General features: G+C 40.3%; 1 protein-coding gene across 3 annotated transcripts; it reads right to left on the reverse strand.

The window, feature by feature from the left end:
- Positions 1-2,137: 2,137 nt before the first annotated feature.
- Positions 2,138-25,898, reverse strand: nap1l1 (nucleosome assembly protein 1-like 1). 3 transcript variants are annotated; one of them, XM_030148931.1, is made up of 16 exons: positions 25,769-25,898; positions 19,956-19,994; positions 18,036-18,124; positions 14,324-14,426; positions 11,428-11,569; positions 10,645-10,737; positions 10,163-10,291; positions 9,894-9,965; positions 9,660-9,799; positions 9,218-9,363; positions 9,087-9,106; positions 7,698-7,820; positions 7,422-7,454; positions 7,257-7,307; positions 6,099-6,135; positions 2,138-4,042 (listed from the first exon to the last, which is right to left on the reverse strand). In XM_030148931.1, exons 2-15 carry the CDS (start codon positions 19,970-19,972, stop codon positions 6,130-6,132), a joined length of 1,164 nt encoding a protein of 387 aa, XP_030004791.1. In that variant the 5' UTR covers positions 19,973-19,994; positions 25,769-25,898; the 3' UTR covers positions 2,138-4,042; positions 6,099-6,129. The 3 variants fall into 3 exon arrangements, with proteins under 3 accessions (XP_030004791.1, XP_030004790.1, XP_030004789.1); XM_030148930.1 differs by lacking the exon at positions 6,099-6,135 and having other exon boundaries at positions 10,657-10,737; XM_030148929.1 differs by lacking the exon at positions 6,099-6,135.
- Between the last annotated feature and the right edge of the window lie 673 nt (positions 25,899-26,571).

A 26,571-nucleotide genomic window follows, 5' to 3' on the forward strand; every position in this document is an offset into this window, starting at 1 on the left:
TTCTCAAACTTTTTACAGTGGAGTACCCCCTGAAATAGATCTTTTTTTAGCTGAGTACCCCCAACGCTCCAAAAAAAAAAAAAAAAAAATTAGGTGAAATTTGTTCCTGTGCCAAAACCGTCTGTTTTTATTTTCAAAACTTTGCAAACAAACAAAATAGATTTAACTTAAATATATTAAAAATAACAAATATTTATAAGTAAATTTTGTGTGCAAAATATAAACTGAAAAGTGTCCTCTTTCATTTAAAAAAAAAAAAAAAAAATTATTAAACGGTCATTAATGAATAAATGAACCTTTATCAAGAAAAAAATACTCAAACTCATCTTAATAATATGAAATAGAAATGTTCTTAAAATGTTACCAAAGCTTAAACAGGATGACAGACAATAATAATATATAAAAACAAAAATATTTAAATCAAATAAATAAGGAGTGTCAACTTTATTATATAAATATATTTGTTGTGTTTTATATCTCAGCATTAATTATTTTGTATTCAGAACATGATGACTTATTTAATGCATTTTCTAAAACAATTTCAGGTACCCCTGGGGGTACGCATACCCCCATTTGAGAGAGACAGCCCTTACACAGGTAACCAGATTTCTGTATATGTGGACTGTGCTTTAACTGTCAAACTCTTTTCAGTTCAGGGCCCACATACAGACCAACGTCCTCCTGAGACCCAGTAAGGAAACATTTAGGCTTTTTGGAAACAGCCTGATGCAACAGTCTTATCAGATTATTTATTTACTTAATCTATTAGATAATTCTCAGTGAACAGAGTTTTGAAACTCTTCTCTTTTACATAGGACAAAAATGCACTGCTGGGTCTCAGTAGGATATGATTTCTAGTGGGTCAGTCCAGTAAAATACTACACAATAATAATCCACTGATGATAATAATCCACTGAGCAGTAAATTCTAATGCACATGTAAATGATGAGGTATGCTGTTGTTGAAAATTGCACTTATTTTTTGTATGAAATTTCAGGTTTTTCATGGCTCATATTTAAAGGATAGATTGTACTGTAGATGTAAACATTTTCATAATGTATTTCATTTTATATACATTATTTTACTGGTCCAACACACTTCAGATCATATTGGACTGTATGTGGCTCCTAAACTAAAATGAGTTTAAACAGCCCTGCGTTTGTGTGTCATCTCATATTCTTAAAGATATTACACTGGTAGATATTGATCAGATCAGATTACAACCCATAGATCACAGTGGATCTATAAAAGCATAAAATATTTAGTAATAGGCCTGATGTTCAAATTGCACTTATTTTTCTTGAGATTTCAGGTTATTCACATTTTTTGTGAAAGGGTAGTTTGTGAAGATTTCCATTATGCAATTTAACTTTTGCAATTATTCACACCAATACAAAGTGAAAGATTTAGTCATCATTGTTTAGATTTTCATGCTATTACTTTACTGGTTCAACCTACTGGAGATCAAAACTGCCTGAATGCGACTGGTAAACTAAAATGAGTCCGACACCCTCATCTGTTAATATCTTTGGTGTAATTTTTGCACTTTGTAACTTCATCCTGATTTGACAGGCCTGATTTGGAACCTTTGGTGGGCTGGTTTTGGCTCACAGGCCGTATGTTTATTATGCCTGCTGTAGGCCTTCAGAGATTTATTGCTGGTGCCTTTTTTACATTTCAACTTCAGTGGAAAGAATTTCATCTAAAAATAATGTTCTCCACAGCACAACAGTTTAACTGGCAAATGTTGACAGTTTATTGCATCCTACAACTATAACCTACATATTAAATACATCTACACATTTGAAATATGTCACACCAATACACAAGTCTAAAAAAAGGACATTCAGAGCCCTTTAGTGCAGATGGTATACTACTTTTCAGATGGTATACTAGTTTTCCTACCGTATTAGTTTTAGACAACTAAGTCTCGACCATCTTTAGTTATTACTTGGTTCTTACTCTCCAGGCATCTGCATCAGGGCATAGATGTGTACTCCTACAGTAAGAGCACCCTCTGTTGGCACACTGTGGTACTTGAACATTTTTGGAAGAGGATATTTAACAGTTGTCAATTCGACTGAGTGTATGTGATGGGGAAAAGTAATGAAATGTGATAAGACTCAAATAGACAGCATTAGACATGATTAACCAATTTATTCATGAACATACACACAGTTATTGAGTACATTAGTATTTTGTAGCATAGCATTTTGCCTTGACAACAGCTGCTCCGAAGGACCCTACAGAAACCCTGTCACGTCCTTTTTTCCCAATGAACATCATCTGAATACTCCCTGCAGAATGAGAGGTACCCTGGCGCTCCACAGTGGGCACGGTGCTGCCCAACAACCAACTAAAAAGGCATTAAGAATGGACTGGGAGGGAGGGAGGGCAGGCTACGATTTCTTCTTGGTCCCCCTCCTGGGTTTTAAGTATTGCTCTGACATGCTTTTCTGTGGCCTTCTGGGTACAAAGGAATGAGGCAAGGGTGGGGAGGGTGGTGGGTCACTGGCCAAACAATGGCCTTATCACGCTTCCCCTCTTTCTTTCACAGTGATTAAATATGAACCGAGTCCTCAGGGGGCTGGGCTGAGGTACATGCCAGTCACCTGACCAGTAACAAATTGGTGACGCGAGAGGTAAAAGTCAAACCGATGAGAAAAAGGGGATTTTGGCGGTCTCTGTGAACCTAAGCAAAGTGCTAACAGACACTACAAAACCTGGTTTGGATTTGAGTTGTTCCTCGCCATCTGCTGTGCTACATCTACCCAACCCTGTTCCTACAAAGCCTCTCTCAACAGGCCAATTGTGCTTCCCATGGTAAGAAAGGTAATGCACTTAAAAACCACACAGCACAAGTTGAAATCTCCACAGAGCAGGGATACAGCACCATCCAAGCCATGCCTTTACAGGTGAGTGTGGGGAGGCGTTAAAGTGCTGCTCACAAGGGATACTCAGAAAGCTAACCGATGACAGGATGCCACTGGTACACCACACACTAGTACAAAGTGCTATAGAAAAGATGACGCCACTGCAGACTACAGGAGCCTGAAGGACTGGCATGGGGCTGCAAGTAAGTGGTCCCAAACTGGCCAAAACCGTCTCACCCTCATTTACAAGAATTCTCTGAACCTTTACAGTGTCTCAACCAGGACAGATCAAGTGTTGGGGAGCGAAACGGACAAAAAAAAAAAAAAATTCTTCAAATCAGTGGAATGAACTCCATTAGGTTTAAACAAGTCCGTCCAGTTACAGAGAATGGTACAGTGATGGTGCCAGCCAGTCTGCTTACTGGAATGTATCGAGAGTGGAAAGTAGTTGAGAACAAGTGGCACGGGAAGTGGCCAAAAACACCAACTCCGGATCCCACGCTCAGCTAGATTAGATAAACTGGAATGGATGCCTGGCTGCAGGTCAAACATCAGTCCTCCCTTATTAGAGCTGGAAATGCTACAGTGCTTCACAAGTGCTAAAGGCCCCGCTAAAAATACAAATATTCACCTCAGACAACCAGAACTGGCCAACTGGAAACTTTGGTACGAGGAAGAGGTGGAAGAGGACGGGGTGGCGGTGAGGGGTAGGGTCAGGGATTATAAATTGACTTTGTCGCGATGCAGTCTAAACTACAGCTGTTGTCTAAGAGCAAATACAACAAAAGACTTCACAAGAACCCAAACTAGTTTAGCAGTGAAGAAACAAGTTCATGCTTTTGAGGGTTTGTTTCCTGTATTCTATCTATTGTACAGAGAAGGAGAAGAGAAGGAAAAAACAGGTCTAGTAAAATACTATGTATATTGAGCCACACAGCTCCCAGTATATTACCATGAGTTTTTTGTAACAAAAATCTTGAAACCTTTTTTTCTTCAAATTCTCTACCAAGAAAAATACAAAACATTATAAGGCGGTAAGTAACTATTTTTTTTATCCATTTTTTTCCTCTTTATTTTAGTTTGAGAAGCCGTTACAGTGCAGTTGATCCTCAAGGCAGCCAGGCCAGGCTTCACTGCTGCTTGCACTCAGCTGGGGGGGCTGCATCCTTCTGCAACAAAACCAGAGGGATGGGGAGGGGGGTTTAAGAAGGAGGCGACTCCAAACACGGACACACACCGGCCACAACACAATGATCTACATACAGCCAAGCCATTTCAAGACCTGAAATGATCAACAAGATGCTGGAAATCAATATGTACACCATATTTGCATTATGTTTTAAAATTTGGATTTTTAGCAAACAGGAAAGACTTGGACATGAGTGAGACTGACAAAGTGCTGGGTTGGACTCAAACCAAGCATCACTAAAAGTTGTCTCAACAAAAACTTGAGCACTTTTGGTTAGACATTGTATTGAAATGCTGGATTCACGTTTGCTAAAAAACAGCAAAAACACCACAAGCACTTGTCTACATTTGATCAATGACAAACGCAACTTAAATCAACGGGGGTTCAAACCCTTAACCAATAGAAAAGTGAAGTCCCGCCCCTTCCACTGCACCCCATGGGAGATAACTTAAAGAAAATATGAACAGTGATCAATAGTGAGAGTCAATATTTTGATTCTACTTGAACAGTGCCACCCTTTTGTTTAAAATACAGCTTGTCCAAAGAAACAAAGTCTCGATTTGCTTTGAAGGCATTAAAGTAACAGCTAGTTTTGTGGCACAGCTCAGTGGTCTGCATCCCTCATCCTTGGTCAATATTAGTGCTGGAGACGCAAATCACTGTTACTTCGGAATATTTCACCTCTTTCAAGAGGGATGTGGAAAAGAAAGAGGTTTTTTTTAAAAAAAAATCCTGGTCATGTTGCACCTGCAGAAACATCCTCTGCATTTTGTGGAGACTGTTGCAATGACATCACTTCTGCAACTCTAAGGTGTGTAGTCTTTCTATTTATGCATCTTTACAGTCTAACACTAAGTTTTTCACAAGCTAACTTCATCACAAATTGTTTCTTGCCCTTGATTTTAATAAAAAAAATTCCTGAAATAACATCCCTTGGGACTCAGTGGGAAGGGGCGGGACTTCACCTCTATTGGGATCATTTCAATCGACCCCTAAAATAATGGAATATTTAAGCAAACAAGGCATGGAAAGTGATTTAAAAAAAGAAACAAAAAGGGTAGAGAAAAGCCCATCGTCCTGGCAGCTGAGTGGTTTACAGTACTGACCAGGCAGCGTTGTTGTGCATCATTCCCTCATTTCCTGTCACCTCTTTATCATCAATACAGAAAAAAAATTTAGAGCCCATCATTCACTGGCTGGGATGTGCTTCCAGTAGATATGAGGCACTGAAATGATGGGTCACTGTAGCCATTAAGGGTTCTTCTGTGGCCCAGCGCCATACTTGACGTACAGTCTAAGGTCATTTGTGCCATTTTGTGATGCACTTAACCGCTGCAGAACTCTTGAGTCCAATTTTTTCTCGCTTTATTGGAAGTAAGCAATCAAACTTTTAGAGAAAATGTGTATTGCTGACAATAACAGCCCCTTTTGAGAGATAAAACACACGGCTGGCTTTCTTTTATTTTGGTAATCTGCCAGTTATTGGTTGGGCCTTGATTCAAACAGTCGTCCAAGGCTATTATCCCTGCATTAGGAGCAGATCTGTAGTAAAATGGCAGCTGAATAATGTGAACAGGAATGTGAATAAAACCATGGACGGATGGGCCGCTGATGCTTAAATGGGTATCAAAAACCAAAACATCCATAAACAAAGCACAACATTTATGGCAGACAAATCCTTATCTGACAAAAACTGAAAACTAGCCTGCATTTGTAGACAAGACAACAAAAATTTTAAAAAAATTAAAAAAAAAAAAAATAAATAAAAAAGGAGGTGGCGGACTAGCTTCAACATACAGAAATGATACAGGTGCAAATGCAGAGCTCACTATGGGTTAAATTCCAAAAAAACCAACATCAAACCAGTGGGTTAGTAGATGGTGCAGCACGGCGGGGGGGATCATGGATAGGGGGAGGGGTGCAGGGTGATGGAAATGTGGGAGAGCATGGAAAGGAAGCCAAAGCCAAAACTGAGGAGGAGGGTGAAGGTTTGGAGTGTGATGGTAGTAAGCTGACAATTCACAAGCTGTACCTACCAGGATAGGGTTATTTTTCTACAGTCACCACTTAAACCTAGTGAGGAAAAATTTAAAGAGTAGCTGACAAAGGATGCCAAAGTGACTGGAAATGAAGAAACATTAATGAGCAGGAGAAAAAAAATAAAAATAAATAAAAGCAAAAACTAGCAGAATACAGAATGTCAAAGACGGTCTGGTTCAGCAAAGAAGCCGCTGAGGTGATGTTTAGTTTGGTCAGTGCGGGTTTTACAGGGTGATGCAGTGTGGAAACAGGCCACTCCACTCTTTAACCACGACTGGCCTGGCAGTGCTTAAGACAAGACACATTACAGTACTTAGTCCATTAGATTACAGTACTTTAGCGTGTGCACAGCTCGTCCTTTATAGTTTCTGCAGCTTTTCAGCTACATTACCTCCATCAGGAAGGCAGTGAAGCAGAAAAGTGAATAAACAGAGGAGCTGTGTGATCTGTTTTATGTAGTCTGAGTGTTACTGGAGTAAAGCTCCACAGGTTGTAAGTACTTACCAAAGTTGCCATTTTATTATGCATTTATGTTTTACAGAAACCAAGTCATCTATGCAAATGAATATTTTAAAGTCAGATTTTTAAGGGGTTATCTTTATGTGTGCAGTATACTGGGTGTGTATGTGTTAAAAATAAATGTTCTAGTTTTAGTAAAATCATGCATCACTGGACTGAATCCACTCGAAAGCTTGTGTTCAAAGTTAATGAACTGGTTAAAGTGAAGAGAGGAAAACTTTCTGTCTCAGTCTGGAAGCCAAATCAAGGATTACGATAACAAAATAAAAGCTGAAGCAAACCAAAGCTGGTGCAAAATGAGATGCATTTGACAGTATGTATTCTGTATGTTGAACTCTGGAGCATCATTACAAGCAGCAGTTCTCTACCCGAATCTCACCACAGCCAATGTATTCCATACATTTTTCCTTTGTAAAAGGCACAAACAACCTAAAAATTTCAGCAGATCAATCATGTGCTATCGCGGCTGCTGACAGTGTGCTGCAGCTGTAGACAGTTAGAGCAGCTTCACTTTAAGGAGAGAGCGTCGTGGGCCAACAAAGTTGAGAACTGCTGAGTAAGGTTTCTCTTAGGACACCAGAGATCTTTACAAAGGGAGGGGAGGTGTGTGCATCGGTGTGCGTTTGAGATCTCACCTTGGGATCGTAGTCGGGGTCATTCTCCTCATCAGCCTCCTCCTCACCTTCCTAAAGACACAGAACGATTCATTGACATCTGACAGAAACTGGTGTGTGTTACATCAATCTGAGGATCTGAAGAAAATACAGTTCTGCTTTTCTACACAAAATGACTCATCTTACCTCGTCATCAGCTTCCTCTCCCTCCTCATCGTACTGCAAAACACAAAAATGCATTAGCTGGTGAAACTAAATGCAACATTAATTACATTTAATACACTTAAAAATATCCTTATGTTTTGTGAGAGAGTGAGGACATGTTTAACTGTACAAACTCAACAGTAACATCTTATCAGATCATTCAAGCTGGGGGGAAAAAAAAAAAAAAAAAAAAAAAAAAAGACGACATGTCATATTTCTCCTTGTGAACTAAGCATTGTGACCATGTTTGTTACTCACATCGTCATCGTCGTCCTCTATGGCCTCTCCTGTGAAGTAGAGGACGGCCCGAGGTACGATGCGCTCACGGATGAAGTGGCCGATTTCGAAGTCTGCAGCCAAGACCGCCTCCGAGTCCTCATCCTGTTGACACATTCCAATCAGCACTTCTATTCTTCACTTGTTCAGGGGCGCCACTTTAGATTTTATACAAGCCAAATGTAACATGTTCAATCTTCTGTACAAAAATTCTCCACAGGGCTTTTGTTCAGTTCTGACCACATTATTATCCGATGCACATTGTGTAGCTGCCCATATCAAACAACATGTCAATGAGGGGCAACTTTTTTGTTTTTCTTCTACAATCACATTTTTCTACCTGCTGCCTGACATTTTCAAAGCTAACAAGGCCCAAGTTGTCCTCAGTTTAGTCGGTATCTACACATTTACAGATGTCTGGAATGAGAATCCCCATGTAGAACAGACCAACTCCACATGTATGACACACATTACTGATCAAAACATCCCTAAGAGTGCATGTTAATGCTCTTGGTACAGATGCAGGACCTTTAAAGGAGTGTTATTTTGATTTTTTTTTTTTTTTTGTTTGTTTTTTTAAAGTGGGATTATGCATTTTAAAACATTTAACTATGGTCTACATTAACTGTAAATGCTATGTGTGGGTCTGTATTCTTCATTAATTCAACTCCACAGGTCCATCTTCAACCCTATTTCTGAGTAATGACACCAGAAAGGTTGTTTTGAGCACTGGCCCTTTAAATGCACATGAGCCACTTCGTGACCCCCCCCTCCAGGTTGTTGGCTTTGCTTCTCTGTCCTGTTCAACCAACAACTGAACATTTTAGGTAATCAGCTCAAAATTTGAACATATTTTCAAGTATGGACTACAACCGCTGCTGCTGACAATTATGTCGTACTCAGAGAAATCTTCGTTGGAAGTCTTGACCTTATATGTGCAAATGTTGTGACGTATCTAGTTCGACATAAATTAATAAGGAATTAAAACAGGTTTTAGAAAATCACTCTATTTTTGCCAAAATGAATATAGATGGCTTTGCAGCACCTGGAGGGTTCAAATTCAAACTTTTTGAAATATTAGGGTCCAAATACACAAAAAAAATGTACCAAAGACTAATAAAAGTGGGTTTAGCAAAATACGACCCCTTTAAAATGCAGCCTTTTGCCAATATATAATTGCAGAGACTGACAACTGACTATAATTCAGACTCAAACTGTTTAAATTCTTGCATAAATTTCTAAAGAACCTGTAATGTTATGATGGGGTGTAAAGGATAACAATTCAATTTGTATTTCACCCCACACAGAACAAACATCCCTTAAAAGCTGAATTATTAGTCCATAAAGCATAATCATGCAAATAAAACTCACCAACTCTCCGTTTTCTGGGACTGTAAACAAGAGGAGAAAAATAAACATTACACAGAGTCTTACATCAACACAACTGACTGTTGAACTGAACTCCAGGACAGATTATGTTATTCCTGCCCTGTTGTGCTTACCCTCTGGCGGGGTGAAGAAATTAAAGAAGGAGTCATTGGGGACTGTTTTGGTAACTGTCCTGACTGTGCCACGGCCCTTGTGCTTCTGTTTCTTCTTGATTGTTTTCAACGTGACGTTCTTGCCCTTTGTCCAATCAATCGTGCAACTGTGGTGGAACAATAAAGAGGAGGCAGCAGGAAAAAGCAAGGTCAGAATCTGGCAATTCAGAAAACATTTCAATTCTTTAATTTCTTCCAAACTAATGGGCCCAATTTGTATCCACTCTGAAGAGATTCGGAGGGAAAAAATAGAGATGCAGAGTATGTCTGGAACTAAACCTGAAGACTATGTCAGTAGAAACTAGAATGGACAAATTATTTGCTAGGAAACTCATCATTAAAGTTAGTCTTAAAACACCTTGATAATCACTAAAAAAACATGTTGCATGTCATACACCCTCACCCTGTGCAGCAGATGATCTCTGGTCCATCGAAGGAGAAGGGGTCGTTCTCATCAGGCTCTGACCTCATCTTGTAGGTTTTTGTCAACACTGTGTTCGTGAAGAAGTCGTTGGGCTCGAAGTGGAACTCTAACGTAAAACTCTGGAGAGCACCAAAGAAATCAGGATGCATTCGTGACTGTCACAACTCAAATATATTTTTAGATTTCTGCAAAATGAGCTGTAGATTTGCTCACCATGGGCTGTCCTGGATCTGAAAATTTCACTTTGATATCTTGTAAATGTTTAAGGATGGGTTCATCGTGTTCCTGATCAGGAGAGAGAGAACGTACAGTTTTGAGCACTATAGCCACAACAAGCATCTCTGGGTTGTCATCATAATGCATGGTTTGTGTGTAGTATTTCTCTATTCACAGCTTAGCCAGCAGGTGGCAACAGAGCCTGCCTTTTCACAGCTGCAGCAGACAGTCTGTGACCCATTTTCTTGCTGTCTGGATGAACGTACCTGCAGCATGTCACTGAGCAGGTCCACATTTTTGAAAACTGTTAACCAGAACTCGGGGATTCCTTTGGGGTCTTCCTTCTCCTCGTCCTTCTTCTCCTCCTCCAATTTGGCCTTCTCCTTCATCTCCTCCTGATTCAAAGGGAAACAGATCCTCTTCAAAATAAGGCTTGCTCAACAATTTTCCTCTTTATATATTTAATGCTGAGAGCGAACAAGAGCTTTTGTACTCAAACTAAACATGGGGTGAGAGAACAGATGGACTAGTCCCACGTAAAGCCACACCATTTTATCCACCTACTGCCATCAATGATTTAAAAATAAATAAACTGCTTTTATATATAGAGCTACATGCACTGATGATTATATTCTTCTGGATTAGCGTAGAAGCTGCATGCACGAAATGTAAAGATGGAAACAGAATGAGATTTATGTGCAACAAGAGTCAGTTAGGAGGCATGCAGGTGTTTATACGTCACCTGTACCTGCTTACTTACTGTCAGCTCTTCCTCCTCATCTGCCTTCCATTCACATTCCTCATCTGTGGGCTCATAGGCTGCTTTCACTATGTCACTTCTCTGCAAACAACAGGGGCGTAATGTTACAGGTGCATTTATCACAGCCATTTTATTTGCGTGCATGTTGCTAGCGATAAGTTGTTTTGGTCTCGCCGCTCTCACATTAGGGACATTAAGCGAGACCATTCATTTTCTTTGGCACGGATGTTTCCATTTTGGGTACGTTTACATGCAAACAAATCTTCGAGAAATGTGCCTGTGGACAGCTGATGTAAAATGAACCACACAGGTTAGGCAGGTCTGATCGAGGTTGACAGCAGGGTCAAAGTCTGTGAGAAAGGGCATGTACCTTCCTGTGTTTCTGTTACCGTGTCTTAACAAGTATTAACAAAAGACCTGAAGCAAAAAACTACTAACTCGAGTAGCAGATCTGGGCAGTGTTTGTTACACACGGTACAAACACCGTCTAAAATGGATCACTCATGAGGTTCCTTTACAGGTGTGAGTTTACATGTGCTGCCTCCTTGTAGAACAGGCAAGATCCGTAGAAACATGGAAGCCCACAAGGCAACAGAGGCTGGACCAGAATCAACAACATTACATAATATACTTAACACATATACCCACTGCTTTGTGTTCCCGTCCTATTATCCACAGCACTAACATATCCATTAAAGAAGTGTATTTTGGGAATGAAGATGTGGACACGCTGAGGGCCGTATACCAATGAGGTCAATAAAAGTGACGTACTTTGTCGAAGAGGGGCTGGTAGAGGGCTGCATACTTTCTCTCCAGTTCATGGACTTCTTCATAGAACTTGGCTTCGATGTGGGCACACTTGACCTGCAGGTTCTTCAGAGCATTCACACGTCTCTTTACAACCTTTGGTAAACTGTGGAAAGAGAAAATGTGAGGAGAATATAGGGATAACTGAGTCTTTGGGGATCTAAAAATGGGCATGTCATTTCTACTAGATTCATGTCACTTGAAGAAGCAGCATGCAGACTGACTACACAGTCATACCATATGTTAATAGAAAATTTCTAAAGACTAATTTTCAGTGTTGGCAGCTTTTAGTCTCCATCCCTTAAAGAGTCCAAAATGTCAGTGGGAGTTGTGAATGAGTTGTGAATGGAGTCGGCTCAGGACCAATTACAGACACCTTTGTTTTCCATTATCTATAGGAGGGGTAAACCCTGAACAGGTCGCCAGTTAAAGAACCATTCATGCACGATTCACACTTAAGGGCAATTCAGAGTCACCTACATGTCTGTGGACTGTAGGGGGAAACCAGAGGAAACCCACTGAGACTAATTATAATGTCAAGTCCAGCCACCACATGCTGCTTAAACCATGTTCGCACAGCTTCTTCCTGACACCGATATGTTTACAAGGTCAGTCGCGTAACCATTTACAACTGTCTAATCATACGTCACTTTGTTTGCAACCTTGAAATTTACATAACACGACCACATCCTTTGGTCCATTTTCACAGACCAAAGGATCAGCAGTGAAAACATTACTAGAAGATCGTCCTTGAGAGATGCTTAATATTATTATACATTATTTCAGTTGCTGTTTTAATGTCAATTCTTTTATCTTGTTTGTAGTAATTATGTCCCGTCCAGCACACTGTAACAATAAAGGGTGAATGAATTAAATGAACACTGTTGTGTCTCATTACCATGTGTTGGATGCTAACAAAAAGGATATGCAAACAGCTCTTCTGAAATAAAATAAGCAATTTCATTACGTACACACACCAAGACCCACTGCACTATTTTGTTGGACACCTCGTGCAGCCTTGACCAAGCAGAAAATGATCCTCTGTATTAACTGGAAGTTTCAGAGCTTTGGGAGTTGTGGTGAGGCAGCCGAGCATCAAGCACCTCTGCAGTGTGGTAAATTAAAACGCCTGCACTGTCCTGGCAAAGCACCCCACATTAGGCCCCACGAGAGTAGTCGGTGGAACTGGTTTCAGTTTGTTAGCGAGTTCCAAATACTTGACAAGTTGATCAAAGAGCTGCTTGGTGATGAAGAGGAGCAGTGGGTGGCAGAGCCCTGCAGCCAAGACACATGACTACATTTATAAAGCATCTCAGGGGCTACAAGCACTGACTGCATGTCTGATCAGTGTAAGACTATATCCGACTCAGGAGTTTGTCATTTCAATCGTATTTGGCTGCTAGGGGTTGACAATTTGTTCCTTTTCATATGTAGGCTGTGTTTAAAAAAAAAAAAAAAAAAAAAAAGTCACTGGCACGAGTTTCAATGGTGGTTTCAACCACATAAATAGTCCAGTGTAACAGAGCCATGAGAGCATATTTTTGAATATATAAAATCACATTAAAAAGAAGGCTGAAAGTAATGTGTTTGTAGCCCTGCTGCTGACCAAATGTGGCCACCCTGGACTGGCTGAGGGGCCCAGCATTACTGAGACTGACCCAAGACTGCATGAGCTCTTGCCGTTCTGCTCAGGAGGTTTCTATCAATGTTGAGTTCCCCTGAGGACACCTGCATTATTGTTTGAGAGGTGTAACGCCCCAGTCAAACTCACAGGACCATGAATTTAATAACAGAAGCAAAAGCCTGCTTGGGGCTCACCACCATGTCTCACTAGGTAAGTGGGGGAGAAAAAAAATCCATTTGTTCCAAACAACTTAACTATCAGCATCTAGCCCTAAAAGAAACATTTGTTTCCCCATGCTTATTCCTAATTCCTCATGTTATCCTTGTGTTTTTGTAGATTTCTGTCTGGCAGTGACTGGTAAATAACATTAACTGAGAGGTCTCTGACATGACAGACATTCAAGGGGCTCCAATTCTATTGTCAGGTGCTGAATATTCAACAGTCTGTAAAAGCCTCATCCTTTTCCACTACTTAATGAAGCTTGCCAAGTGTTTCTTTGAGACAAAATATTGCTCCAAATTAAATTTAAAAGCAAGGTGATCTTTGAACATTTAATGTAACCACTTCCAACACAGCAGTCAGACAGGCTTTTATCTTAGTTTGGACTATTACGCTGCCTCACCTTACCTCCAATTTTGTTCCTTCAACAGAGCCAATCACAATTAAACTAAATAAGGACTGTGGATCAAATAGGCTGCCAACTACCTGTTACATTGCTTTGCAAAAAGTTGAGCCTGTGATGCTGTACTTATTTCTCCACTCATTTCTGTTGAGATGGCTACAATTAACCCTTTGGAAGCTGAGACTAGACATTCATGAACACATGTAGGATCCCCAGTACGTGTGAACATCATCTTCAGTCGGTCTACATCAGATCTGGTAGAGGCTACGTTTACGTATCCTCATTACTGATGCAAGTGAAAAAGAGGCTTATAGAGCCAAGTCTATACATACTGGTATAAGGATACAACTAAAACACCAAACAAGCAGCGTTTACTATATGGAAATGTGTTCACACTGGTTTTGTGTAAACATTTTATGCAATGAACAGTAAGAGGTATTTAACCCATTACAAGGTAAAAATCATTGTGTACAAAAACCTGTCTGCTGCAGGAAATAGAACCTGCTCTGCTGTAGTGCCTTTGAGTAGAACATGAGCTGGTCTGAGCTATGTGCTGCAGCAAACTGAATAAATGTACTTTGAGATTAAAGTAACACCAAACCATAGCAGCTCACCTCTCTATGTATCCTGATGGAGAGCCGTTCAGACCATCCAGCCTCTCCTGCAGTGCAGCCAGGATCTGTGGATTCTGCATCATCTGCACAGTCAGCTGACGAGCTGGAGACAAACAACAAGGTGACAAGTGAAAAATTAAGGTAGACCACTACCTGATCTCGTATGAGTAATCATAGTTTATACAGGAGTCATTTCACAGGCTAAATGTTTCGCTCATTTTATGAATCCTTATTGTAAGTATTGCTTAAGACTGATGTTTGGTACGTCAGCAGCTGTACCACTTTCTTTTGTTCTAGTCAGCATCATGTTTGATACTCCACGCCAATATATGAATGTTTATTGCACATCTCAGCTTGTTTTGTTTACAGTGTTATGAGAGGGGTGAATATGAGCAGTGTTCTGTCATCACTTCATCAGCCGACATCCGTATTCCTTTATTAAACAGGCTTGTTTCCGGAGTACTTTGCCTCTTATAAATGTGGTAAGAGTGAATCCCAGTTTGTTACTAGTGTGCATTCTGTGGTCGATACATCCACACAAGTAGTGGCAGACGGCAATAAAAAACATTCTCCCTTTGTGCAAGCAGACAGGTGACAGATGGTACAATCTGAGTGTCCGACACATTGCTTGCACCTACCAAAGCTCAGTCGGATCGTGGCTGGCAGGTGACAAGATTAAAGAGACTGGAAGTCACTTTTGTGTTAGCACAGTCTGGGCATCTTGCTTGTAATGTTACCAACGAGCATAGATCAGCTGTCCAAGGCTCTGCATCCTCTCCAACACCTAGGCTTGTCTGATTCCATACAACAAAGGACATTTGTTGCATACTTTGATACAGATTAAATAAATGGGAGTCAGCTATGGAAATGGCAGATACAAATTTGAGGCAAGTAACTAACAACTAGGAAATGCCATCACCTACACTTTCCATCATGCATGGTCCTGCACATTTATGCATCCTGAGCAAACTAGATGGAAATATCTTAAAGGATACCAGATTCAAAATGTTAAAAACACCATCTGGAGGCTGAACAGTCTACTGCAAAACTTAGTTACTCATCCACAGAGGATGGACTAACAGCCTAAATTCATTCAGTTGACGTAAACTGAGTGGAACATGAGTATGCAAACATCCAAAGAAACTTTCTAATCCATTCTTGGAGCTTGACATCACATCTGGATCCAGTGGAACAGCACACCAGCTGCTCAGACACCGCTCTCAATCGAGTGTAAGAAACTATTTACAGACACATTCTAGTGTCAGATACTTAATATAGACTTAAAGCTGCAAGGGAATCCATCGTATGCAAATACATTTTTTAATTGTGTGACAAGACAACAAGCAGAGGCAAGAGTTAAGGCATCACTTCCATTTGTCTTATTTGCTGCTATTGTTTGCTCTGGGGGAAAAAAAAAGAAAAAGTAAAATGTCAGTGTGAAGTGGTTTGCACAAAGTTGAGAGCAGACATTTTGAATACCTCATGCAGCTACAGATCAAAATACAGAGCAAAGTTCTCTTTAGATTCCAAAGCTTATGGGTAACACTAGACCAGGTAGCTTTTTGTTACAGCTGTTACTAGTGAAAATGTTTAAGTACAGAGTCATGTTTTGGTTCACGATAGTTCAGTAAAACTGGAAAAAGGCAAACACAAAGACATGTGGCCAAGTTTCTCCACTCATTGAGCACATAAGTAGTGCAAGTAACTGCTAGATTCTTGTGGTGTTGTATATCCTTCCCGCCTGTAAGATGTCAAATGTAAACAGTGAACAGCATGTGTGATGTGTTACTGCACACATACCCTCCAACTGTCAAACCACAGTGACACACTGCCCTCGTGTGATGCACCCCATCACTGTCGTACTACACCGAAAAGCCTGAACTTCCCCACGCCGTGATTTGAAGCAGCCAGGTTTTCTAGCTCATGTGTAGAAGACCAACACATCAGGTGCCAATCAGCTCAGCATGGTGTCGAGGGCTAACAGGTTTTCACAGCTGTAACTCATGCATCTACAGTTGCTGCATTGTGTTTATGTATAAGATGGCACAATATCTGTATACCTGCACATACCAAAACCATAACATCTTCCACATAAGTGGGACAAATTCACATACCATTAAACCCCTGTACTAACATGCAGTGACATCCATTAATCATATTGACTCAAGTGGCGTTTTGTTACACTTGCTCATGTGTCAAATATAAACTCAGTAACATCATTTGTTACGCTAAAACTGACAAATATTCAGTAAATTATGAAACCAACTGATGCTGTGTGAGAGAATGTGTGTTTATTACAGTGACTGAATGTGGTCTATGCTTACTTTTACTCTGGTTGTCATCATGTAAAAGATCACTGTCAATTCTTACACCACCTGTCCATTTCCCCGCCCCAGACAAAAACAACTTTATAAATAACTACTAACATGACAGCGAACACATCCATGAGACACTGAGCAACACAAGGAAGTAATTAAAGTTAATTGCCATGGTAACAAGAACACACTTACTATACCTGTGCAAAAATAATAAAATCATAAATCCCTATAATCATAAATGCCATAATCGTGAAATCTAGTAATAAAACAGTTCAACATTTTAGTTAACACTATGAAACCTGCTCTGATCTCATCCATTTAAAATCTTTTCAGTTCAGTTTAATGAACTGACATCTTATTTGTTGATGTACATAATTAAGGCTAATATTGGCCAACATGGATGTTCAACCAACACATCTGTGCACGCAATTTGTTGATACACACACTTAACAACCAGTGAATTAGAACAATACACAGAGCAGAACACAAACACAATTGACAAGCTGTGCAGCAAAACAGAGCTAATGCTAATTAGCGTCACTAAAAATATGTTTGATAGGTGTCAGGTTGCTGCAGAATTAGTGTAATGACATGCTTGAAAAATAGTGTTACTGTTTTGCGTGAACTTGTATTCACAGCCAACCCATTCAGTGTAACCCTTAAATCCAGCTGGTAACTTTGCCAGTTTCTGAGTGGTGCTGTTATGCAATATGCATCCCCACGTTTAAAGAACAAGAAACTGTGTGTGCCTCTGAATACAGTCCTGGATGCTGTTTAATTGGCCCTGTGATGTGAACAGACATAGTTTCACCTTTTATTTGGACAAATCTTATGAGCCAAGGGTCCCTCTGAGTTTAGCGATGCAAAAGCTGCATGATGGCAAGGTTCAACTGTTTATTACTCATGCATTTATAATCTCCCCTCAGCACACAGGCCTCTTGTAAGGCTTTCCTAAGAGTGTGGTCGAGGTGACAGATTATCCATAGGCAAGATAGAATGAGAAGTTCTTTCAAGTCTGGCTTTAAAAAGACCAATCAAACTGGATATAAATAGACAAGGCCAAACATCCAACTATATCCATCCACAATGAGCCGAGAGTAGGCTAATATATGAGAGACTGTCAGTCGTTTATTGAGCATCAAAGGATGCATAAACAGCATCGAGATCCCAAAAATAACATGGATTAGTGCCTCCCCACGCTGAACTACAATTCTAAAATCATGTCATGCAAAAATCTGTTCTGTCTAAATACCAAATAGAGGCTGCACAGAGTTCAGTTATTCTGCTCCTCTGGGGACATTTTATACAAAATTCATGCAACACTTTCCCTTTTAATAACTGCACATATTTTGAACCACTAATGTGCACGCTCCAACTTCTGCACAGAAGCTTACCTTTGCTGTTTTCATCTTCTCCCGTTTCCTCCTCTTCTACTTCCTCCACATCCTCCATATCTGCCGGGTCCATCTCAGCCTGGTCTTTGCTGCTCAGGGAGACACAGCGAGGAGGAGGGGGGGGGGGGGGGGGGGGCAGAATGGAAGGTCAGCCAAAACACAGACACCTCAGAGTGTTTATGAGAATGACCAGCAGCTACCAAACCACTTCTGGTTCTCTTAGGCCAACGCTGGCAATGATGAACAGCAGAATGGCCCCTTTTTAAACTTAAAAAAAGTGATAAGGTGCTTTATGTAAAGTGTTTCATGGTCTAAACAATGAATAACAGTGCCGTTTCTTGATAATGGAAGTATGTGTAGCTCTCTGCCTTTTACATGATGGGATGAGGCATGTCTGTGAGCCCTTTCTACGCATGATGCTGATCTGTGCACTGAAACATGACACCCTACTTTAGGATGCTGCAAAGGAGAGCTCAATACTAAACACAACACAGCATCTCATCCTCCTGTCAGTCGGCAGCACGAGGAGGAAATCAATGGCCAACAGTGGAAGACGATGAGTCGCCACATCCTTCCCTGTGCTCCATGACAACTCCTGGTATCTTACATCTTGAGCAACATGACAGTCAAATAGTCAACATTATCACTCAAACAGTGTGATGGATCTGGTCGGGTACACTGTGGTGAATGCACACTAAGGATGGGTGTGAAATCTTAAACAGCCACTGCTCAGTGAACAGAGCAACACCGCCACTGATGGAGTCTACATTTTAATCATACCAACTGCCACACCCACATCAGTGAAGTGGTTCAGATACCTGCTCATCACAGACAAAACCCCTTTAGTGATGCCCCCGATAAGGATCCGACACCATAGGGAACACTGCTTAAGTAATGCTCATATATATGACGTTTCTACCAACTAGTGTCATTAGTGCCATAAAGGATCCCATAACCTGTGAGTCATTATCCTCAGGGAAATGTTTCAATGTTCCTCCCAGCGTCCATAGCACTGCTAAATAAGGTACTAGCTTCGTTTAACGGCTCTTGAGCCACAGTCTAATAGCATTTTAAATTGAATTATTTAACAATATCTAGTGATTTTTGTCCGTTTACTTGCTGAATTAATAACCTGTGTTTTTATTGCTTATGTATATATTCATCACATTAGTGTTACTGTCATTGCTTTTATTATGGATGGATTCATTGCACATCTGATTTTATTAAGAGTCATGTTATTTTTTTTTGCCCTGCAACAACCTGACTATGTGACTGAGTGTCATTGTTGATTTTGTGACCATGTGGGCATCTAGCAACATGTAGCACTGTAGCTGCATGCCAATGAGTGACAAAGTTTATTCTCTTCTATTCTGCAATGAAAATCGACATTGATAATTGACATCACGGTTACTTAAAATTGTGATTATCAGTCTTCATTTATCATAATCAAACTGTTATTTCCTTGTCTTTCCATTGGTGACCTTTAAAAACATCTTATTGTGGCCCATTCTGCTACAGTTACAAAGGAGAACTAGGGCTGCATGAGTTATTTTGACTTTGTGCATCAGTCCAAAATTTTAGGAACTTCTGTAGACTCAAGTTATATTCCATTAGTGCACCGTTACTCTCCATTATAGCCTTTTATAGTTCCATTTTAATAAATGTCTCTATCAAAGTTGTACAGTAGGAGGGATAAATACAAGACAATATTGTTAACTGCAATTATTTGTGACAATGGTCAAATTAAATTTCAATAATGACAGCCGTACTACCAAAGAAATTATGCGAGTCAAGAGCATGAAAGTGAAACTGTAATACTTCCTATTTCCAATGTGAACCACGATCCCTGAACTAAACATACAGAAGGACCAAAAGTGGGAGGACAGGGAGAAAAGGTGAGTTAAATGAAGATGTACTCACTTGTCAATGTCTGCCATCTTAGCTGAGTCTCAAGTGATGCTGAAGAGAGAGGGAAAAAAAGAACAATTACTTTAGAAATACTGGAGGACACACACCAGATCTGGGTCAAACAGCATTTACAAATAACTCTGTGCTTATTATAAGCTGCAGGGGTACTACAGAGGTGAAGCTAAAATTAGCAGCAGAAGAAACAAGGCGGCGACAAGCTCACCGTCTTTTCTATCAAACATTTGCAAGCATTTTAATTCCTACACCAACTGCAATAACTCCTGTTCCAACATTTGGGGACATATACCAATAACCATGTTTTCATTCACATAACTGTGGTCAAATGATACAAAGAACACCATTCAGACTGCTTCACATACTGCATGGACCCTGCATGACCTGCAAGATGAGATGCTGCTGTACACAACCCACACAGGTTTGGGCTCAGGTACACTGCAGCCACAATTTACTGGATGAATGTGCAGTAATTCAGCCTCACCAGACAAACGCATCAAGCTAAATTGTAGGGCTGCACAATTTTGGCCAAAAAAAAAAACAAAACAAAAAAAAAAAAAATCCAGATTTTCTCCTCTGAAAACTCCATTTTCGACTTTTGGGTAAAACTGCAAAAGACAACAGAAGTCAGCATGTCATTTTCATGAGCAGCCCGCAATGTAAGGTACTGCTCCCTACCTCAAATCTGTGATGGCATCACATGATGGGCCCACAGAAGTGATATCAATATAAGTCAGTGACAGGCATCAGTCATGTGTGCATGGACAACATAAGATGAGTGATCCACATGCAGTTCTATTTGAATAGGGGGCTCTGTGCATAAATCTATGGCTTACATTGGTATCACCACTGCGGCGCGTCACAGATCTAAGGTCCGTGGTCATTACATGGACTTCTGTGAAAGACTGCTCTCACAGATAGGGGGAGGAGCCTATGGTAGCAGGCAGGTGCACGGCTCAGCAGTGTGCAGCCCGGAGGCACAAGAGAGATGAAACTGATTTGATGATTTCCCCTTTATAAAAAAATTGTCCTAATTAAAAAATCTGATTTCGATTTAAAATCCATTAATCATGCAGCCCCACTAAACTGTGTGTCGGGGCTTTGAAAAGTTCTCCGTCGTGACATCCTGATTGAAATAAAACAACAAAAACTAAAGTAATCCACTTTCAATAAATATACATTGTGTTCAGTGCCCCCATCCAAAAGGAAATGCATCAAAAATGTATATAAAAGGAAACCTGGGCAGCAGTCAATGCCACACTTCACTGAGTGGTTGTATTCTGCATGCAGCATGCACAAGAGTCTAGTTATTTCAAATCATCAGCAGCAGAATATTTGGATAAGATGGATTTAAATAATGGTGGTGATGAAATATTGGTATAATAGCAATTTAACTCGGATGCCTCTACAGGAAAAAGGTCTACCCAAGATGAAGTCTGACAGTACCTGTGCATAAGTGCTAAATTCATAAAATTTATGACCAATAAGAATGTTGTATAGAATTTATTTTTTAAGAGTAGTATTTTACTGAAGGTGAGGCATAATACCACTATCATATTCTCTCCTAAATAAGCTGATTATCCTGGCTGAGTATGACGCTTTGACTGATGGTGACTTTTCCTAGGCAGTTATGACACAAACAGCTTCCTGCTCCGAGTGGACAAAGAGCATTTTGTGAAACAAAGCCTGTGGATTTATAATGGTCAGACCACACGCTTAGAAAAGAAGTCCTCTACATGAGCCAGAGAGGATCAACCCTGAATGTGACTCACACACCCCTAACACCCTCCAACGGCCTCTTCCCTTAAGAGAGATGGATTACCACAGGGGGCACTCAAATAGGCAATCAGTGAGTTTACATGACACTTAAAAAAAACTAATTATTGTGCAAGTCCGAGTAGAACTGAACCTTAGAAGTGCATGTAAATACGTTAGTTCGACTGAAACTGAAGTTTAAATAATCGGACGAACACACCTAGATAATGCGATTCAGTCGACCTACTCCTGCATGTACAGACCAGTCGAACTGGAACAGGTGTTTTGCGCATGGACTAGAGCTCTGAGACAAATACTGGCCTGGCATGTCGTATGTTATGTAAATGTATGTTATCTGCAAACATACAACATTGTGCTTTATAATGCCAGTTTACTTCTAGGTTGCCAACTTCCAAGGTTGCTACTGACTACTGCTGTGGTCTGTGATGAGGTAGGTTAACAAGTGGAAAGAGCACATATCGCCACCTACTGTAGCGAAGCAAAGAGGATTTCAACAATAACTCGATTACACTCCAGTGCATGTAGACTGGGACAAAAACAACAGTCCGATTAGACAGCTTAGTCCAGCTGCAACTGTAGCGCAACTATGTTGTGCATGTAAATGTACTGAGCGTGGCGACAGATCACTCCCTGGAAGTCACAATGGTGTCAGAAATCACAATCACTAAGGTGGCTGTAACTCAAAACTAGAGGCTTATGGACTGTGGAGCCGTCTGCTCATTACAAGCAACACAGTCTCACTTTATTAGAGGTTGGGGATTTACACAATCAGAGGATGAAAACAAATACAATAGGTCACTGAGACAAAAACTCACCTGTCTAAAACTTATGTCTTGCTGGCTACAGAGGATCATTACTATATTAACATTTCAGATATTTTAAAAAAAATTGTAGTTTGGGTTCAGGCTTGAGAATAGGTCACAGCCAACAGTCAACATCTGGATTATTAAATACACAAGACTTCTGATAATCAGCTTTCAGCAGAAGTAGACTTTACTTATGTGTATCAAACTATTGTTGTCAAATTTAGCTTTAAAATCAAACTGCTATTAAAACTCAGATTCAGTAACTGATATAAAGAACATCTTTTCTCATAAAACATGGGAATACAATAGTTTCAGTTCTCTAATCATTTTCAATCCCCAAGCAAAAGACAAAAATTTACTAAAACTATAAACCCATGCTTTTACATATCTTACCATGTATTTCCCAACTTTCCATGTTTTCTGACAAAGTGAAATAATTGAAAGATGCAAGTAACGCTATCCTAATAGTGATGAGTTCAAGCAACACCTTCCTGTTGTAACGCACGGTATTCATACTGCACCCTATAGTAAGAAACCCATCAACAATATGGCTGATCCAATGCAACCACAGAACATCTAAAATGTCAGGATACAGCCCATGGTGAAGGTCCCAAAAATATTCTTGTAGTGCCAAATTCCTACTGAGTCGGAGGAAGAAACTGCTTAACACCAGCACAGCTCTGGAACCCAAAAAGATTTTAATATCGGCCAATAAGATTAATTTCTTTTCAGACAAGGATAAAAATTTACACCTAAACCTAAGCTGTAAGTAGGCCCGTTGACACTAAAACTTCTAAAATGAAAAGGAGAATCCTTTTCAGCAAAGCCACACCATATCATTCCCATCACTCTATATATTAGCTGGCCTACATTCAGCTAATACAGCAAGATTATTCAACTACAGAGCTGATGTGACAGTGCACTGAGCTCAGAACACAGTCACGTGACAGATCAAATTGTTTCTCCCTTCATATTGGGGATAATGCATGAAAGAAGCAGACGGTGTTGATTTGTGGCTTTAATCATGTCCCATTTTTATACAGGCAGATGGATTCTGTCATTTTTAATGAGGCCGGCCACTTTCAAAGTCTGTATGTGGCAGTCAACAATGGACAAAATATATAAATGTATAATCACTGAGGAATGCAAACTGAGCACACTCATAATTCCACTACAGTGTGAAGAGTAAGATGACACTAACAACATCATCTGCCATCTACTTTCTTTTATACCAAATTATTGATGGGAAAGTACTGCAGAATGCTCTTAGCAGGTGCACACATTCGTCAAATATACTGCTGTTGCATAATGTGGTAACAGGGCATTTCAACCTGGGGTCGATATTTGATTTTTTTTTTTTTTTTTTTTTTTAAATGGTCAAAAATAACTGCAGGTAAGTGAACAAACTGCTCTGGATCATCTTACAGATAAAATTCCTGAGACATGCATGCACAGGGATAGAAGTACCACCACCAGTCAGTATATATATTTTTTTCTTCTTACCCCTCCAACAAAAGACCTGAACATTTACCTCCAGGGAAATAAAGCATCCACAGCTGTTCTACCCAAGTGATGACTCATAGGCTCATATGAGATACAGAGCAAAAATATTATAGCTATGACAATAGAAGAGCTTTAACCCATAAAGACCTAAACCTCCACCACAGACCAAAACCATCGACTGATCTAAAATATTTAATACCTGTCGATCTTCAAATCCTATCAATACATTTAAATAATTGGTGTAAAATGCAGTTTGTCATCCGATATGACCCATTTGGACGTTCAGAGGCTCCGTAGTGAATGTAGAAACACTGTCATCTTCTACAACATTGATTCACCAGTAAAATCATGGAGTTGGATCAATGACAGTGGATGGAAACACTTGGTTTATGTTCAGTTAATGACATATTTGAATAAAAAAAGTCCCTTTTTCTGTAGTTTTCTCTGCTTTTGATATAATAACCCTCAACTTCAATCTGAGCTTTTATCAATGTCTACACGAACCTTAAATTAAACACAGGAAAACCCCAAATTTATACTGCTAAAATACAACAAAAAAAAAAAAAAAAAAAAAAAAAAGAGGATAATATTATAAATAAATGGTGATGAATCACTTAAGAAAAGCTGGATGTAGAGAAAATTTAATTTGGCAACTAACATAAAAGTACAACTGGGTCTTTAAGGGTTAAAGATAATCAAATGCAACAAACACAACAAAACTAAACAAGATTTCTCATGTGTTTTAATATTAACTCCAGGTTTAACTCTAAAGATGGACCCATTCCTTTCTTCTCCTGATCCTGCGACCACGTGTTGCATGCACTGGTGTAGCAAACCATCACTGACACACAAAACCCCTGGGTGTGTGTATATGTGTATGTGTGTGTGCTCACTTTGAACTGGAGCCGCATGTTGAGCTTCACTTGGCCCAATAAAGCCAGCCAACCTGTTGAAACTCCGTCCGATGCTAAAACAACAAATGTCCACTTCCTCCATACACATACACGCACACCCGAGGCTAGTAAACAGGCTACCTTTAGCCGGCCTGCCGGGTCTTGTCACTGCACTGCCTCGGTATGTCTGGCTAGTAAAGCTAGCTTGTGTGCTACTAGCTCGATGCGCACTACTTTGGTGGAGCAAGTGGGAGGAACAGCTTCGACAGACACGGTGCTGTGGCGAGAAAATATGGGCCAGTTCCGAAGTGCTGCCAATGCCCCGGTACCATGTTTCCACCCTCTTCTGTTATCTACCCCTAGCTAAACCACCGTATTTCTGTTTGAAGTAAAGAGTTGAATTAATCCACAGTTATCCACCCTGAGTACCATCACCTCCCCCCCAAAAAATAAAATAAAATAAGGTCAAGTCCAAAATTTCAAGATACAAGACACGTGTCAACATATGTCGAAAAACACACAAAACTACGGAAATAATATAGGATAGGTGTCTCTCCTATGCAGCGGTTATCAAATATCATCCAGTAGAAGCAGCGTTTTGGGAGAATTGGTGTTTTATTATTTTTTTAAATCGCGTGTAACGTTAACACACATCATGGTGGAGCCAGGCTCAATGGCTGCTGCCGCTATCTGACTGGACTAGCATTAGCAAAGCACCGCCGTCTGCCCCTGCCGCCGCTTACATAACACACACCACACTCATTTAACTCCATAACCGACCAGCAAGTTTAGGGCGTTGGCACCGAGGCCGTTTCCAGGTCCTGTCCCTTACCTTCGTTTTGTGGCCGGAGGCTGGACTGGTGAGACGGCGCTGCGCAGTGAAGCGGTCCCGGGGAAGAAAGAGACTCCGCTCCGACGGCGGTAAAAGGGAGCGAGATCCCGCCGCCTGCGCTCATATACATCCGACGTCATCACGTAAACCGGCAGTCACCGTGGCAACGCTGCTCATGGGAGGGGCAGCGGAAAGGGTCCCCGCCGAGGGTGGGGGAGTTGGGGTGGGGGGGATCAGGCGGATCAGGGATCATCAATACCATCACCTCCATCACACCCCTCCTCTCTCCTCCTGTAGCTGGATCAGCGCTCCTATTGCTCCGCCATTATGTTATTTTTATTTTTTATTTAACCTTTATTTAACCAGGAAAAGGATCCCATTGAGATTTTTTTTAATTTATCTGAACAATTAACATTGAACAGTAAATATACATACAGGGTGGGGAAGCAAAATTTACAATATTTTGAGGCAGGGATTGAAAGACAGTGTATGACCAATTAGTTTATTGAAAGTCATGAGAATTTATTTGCCACAAGAAAATTTACATAATAGAAAATGTTTTTATTCTATGTGTCCTTCTTTCAAATATTCGGGTGACAACTTCTCCCATTCTTCTTTAATAGTATCTTCCAGACTTTCTCGTAATAGTTTTGCTCATAGTCATTCTCTCCTTTACATTACAACAGTCTTTATGGACACTCCAACTATTTTTGAAATCTCCTTTGGTGTGACGAGTGCATTCAGCAAATCACACACTCTTTGACGTTTGCTTTCCTGATTACTCATATGGGCAAAAGTTTCTG

The sequence above is a fragment of the Sphaeramia orbicularis genome, chromosome 12 (genome assembly GCF_902148855.1).
Source record: "Sphaeramia orbicularis chromosome 12, fSphaOr1.1, whole genome shotgun sequence".
Lineage (NCBI taxonomy): Eukaryota > Metazoa > Chordata > Actinopteri > Kurtiformes > Apogonidae > Sphaeramia > Sphaeramia orbicularis.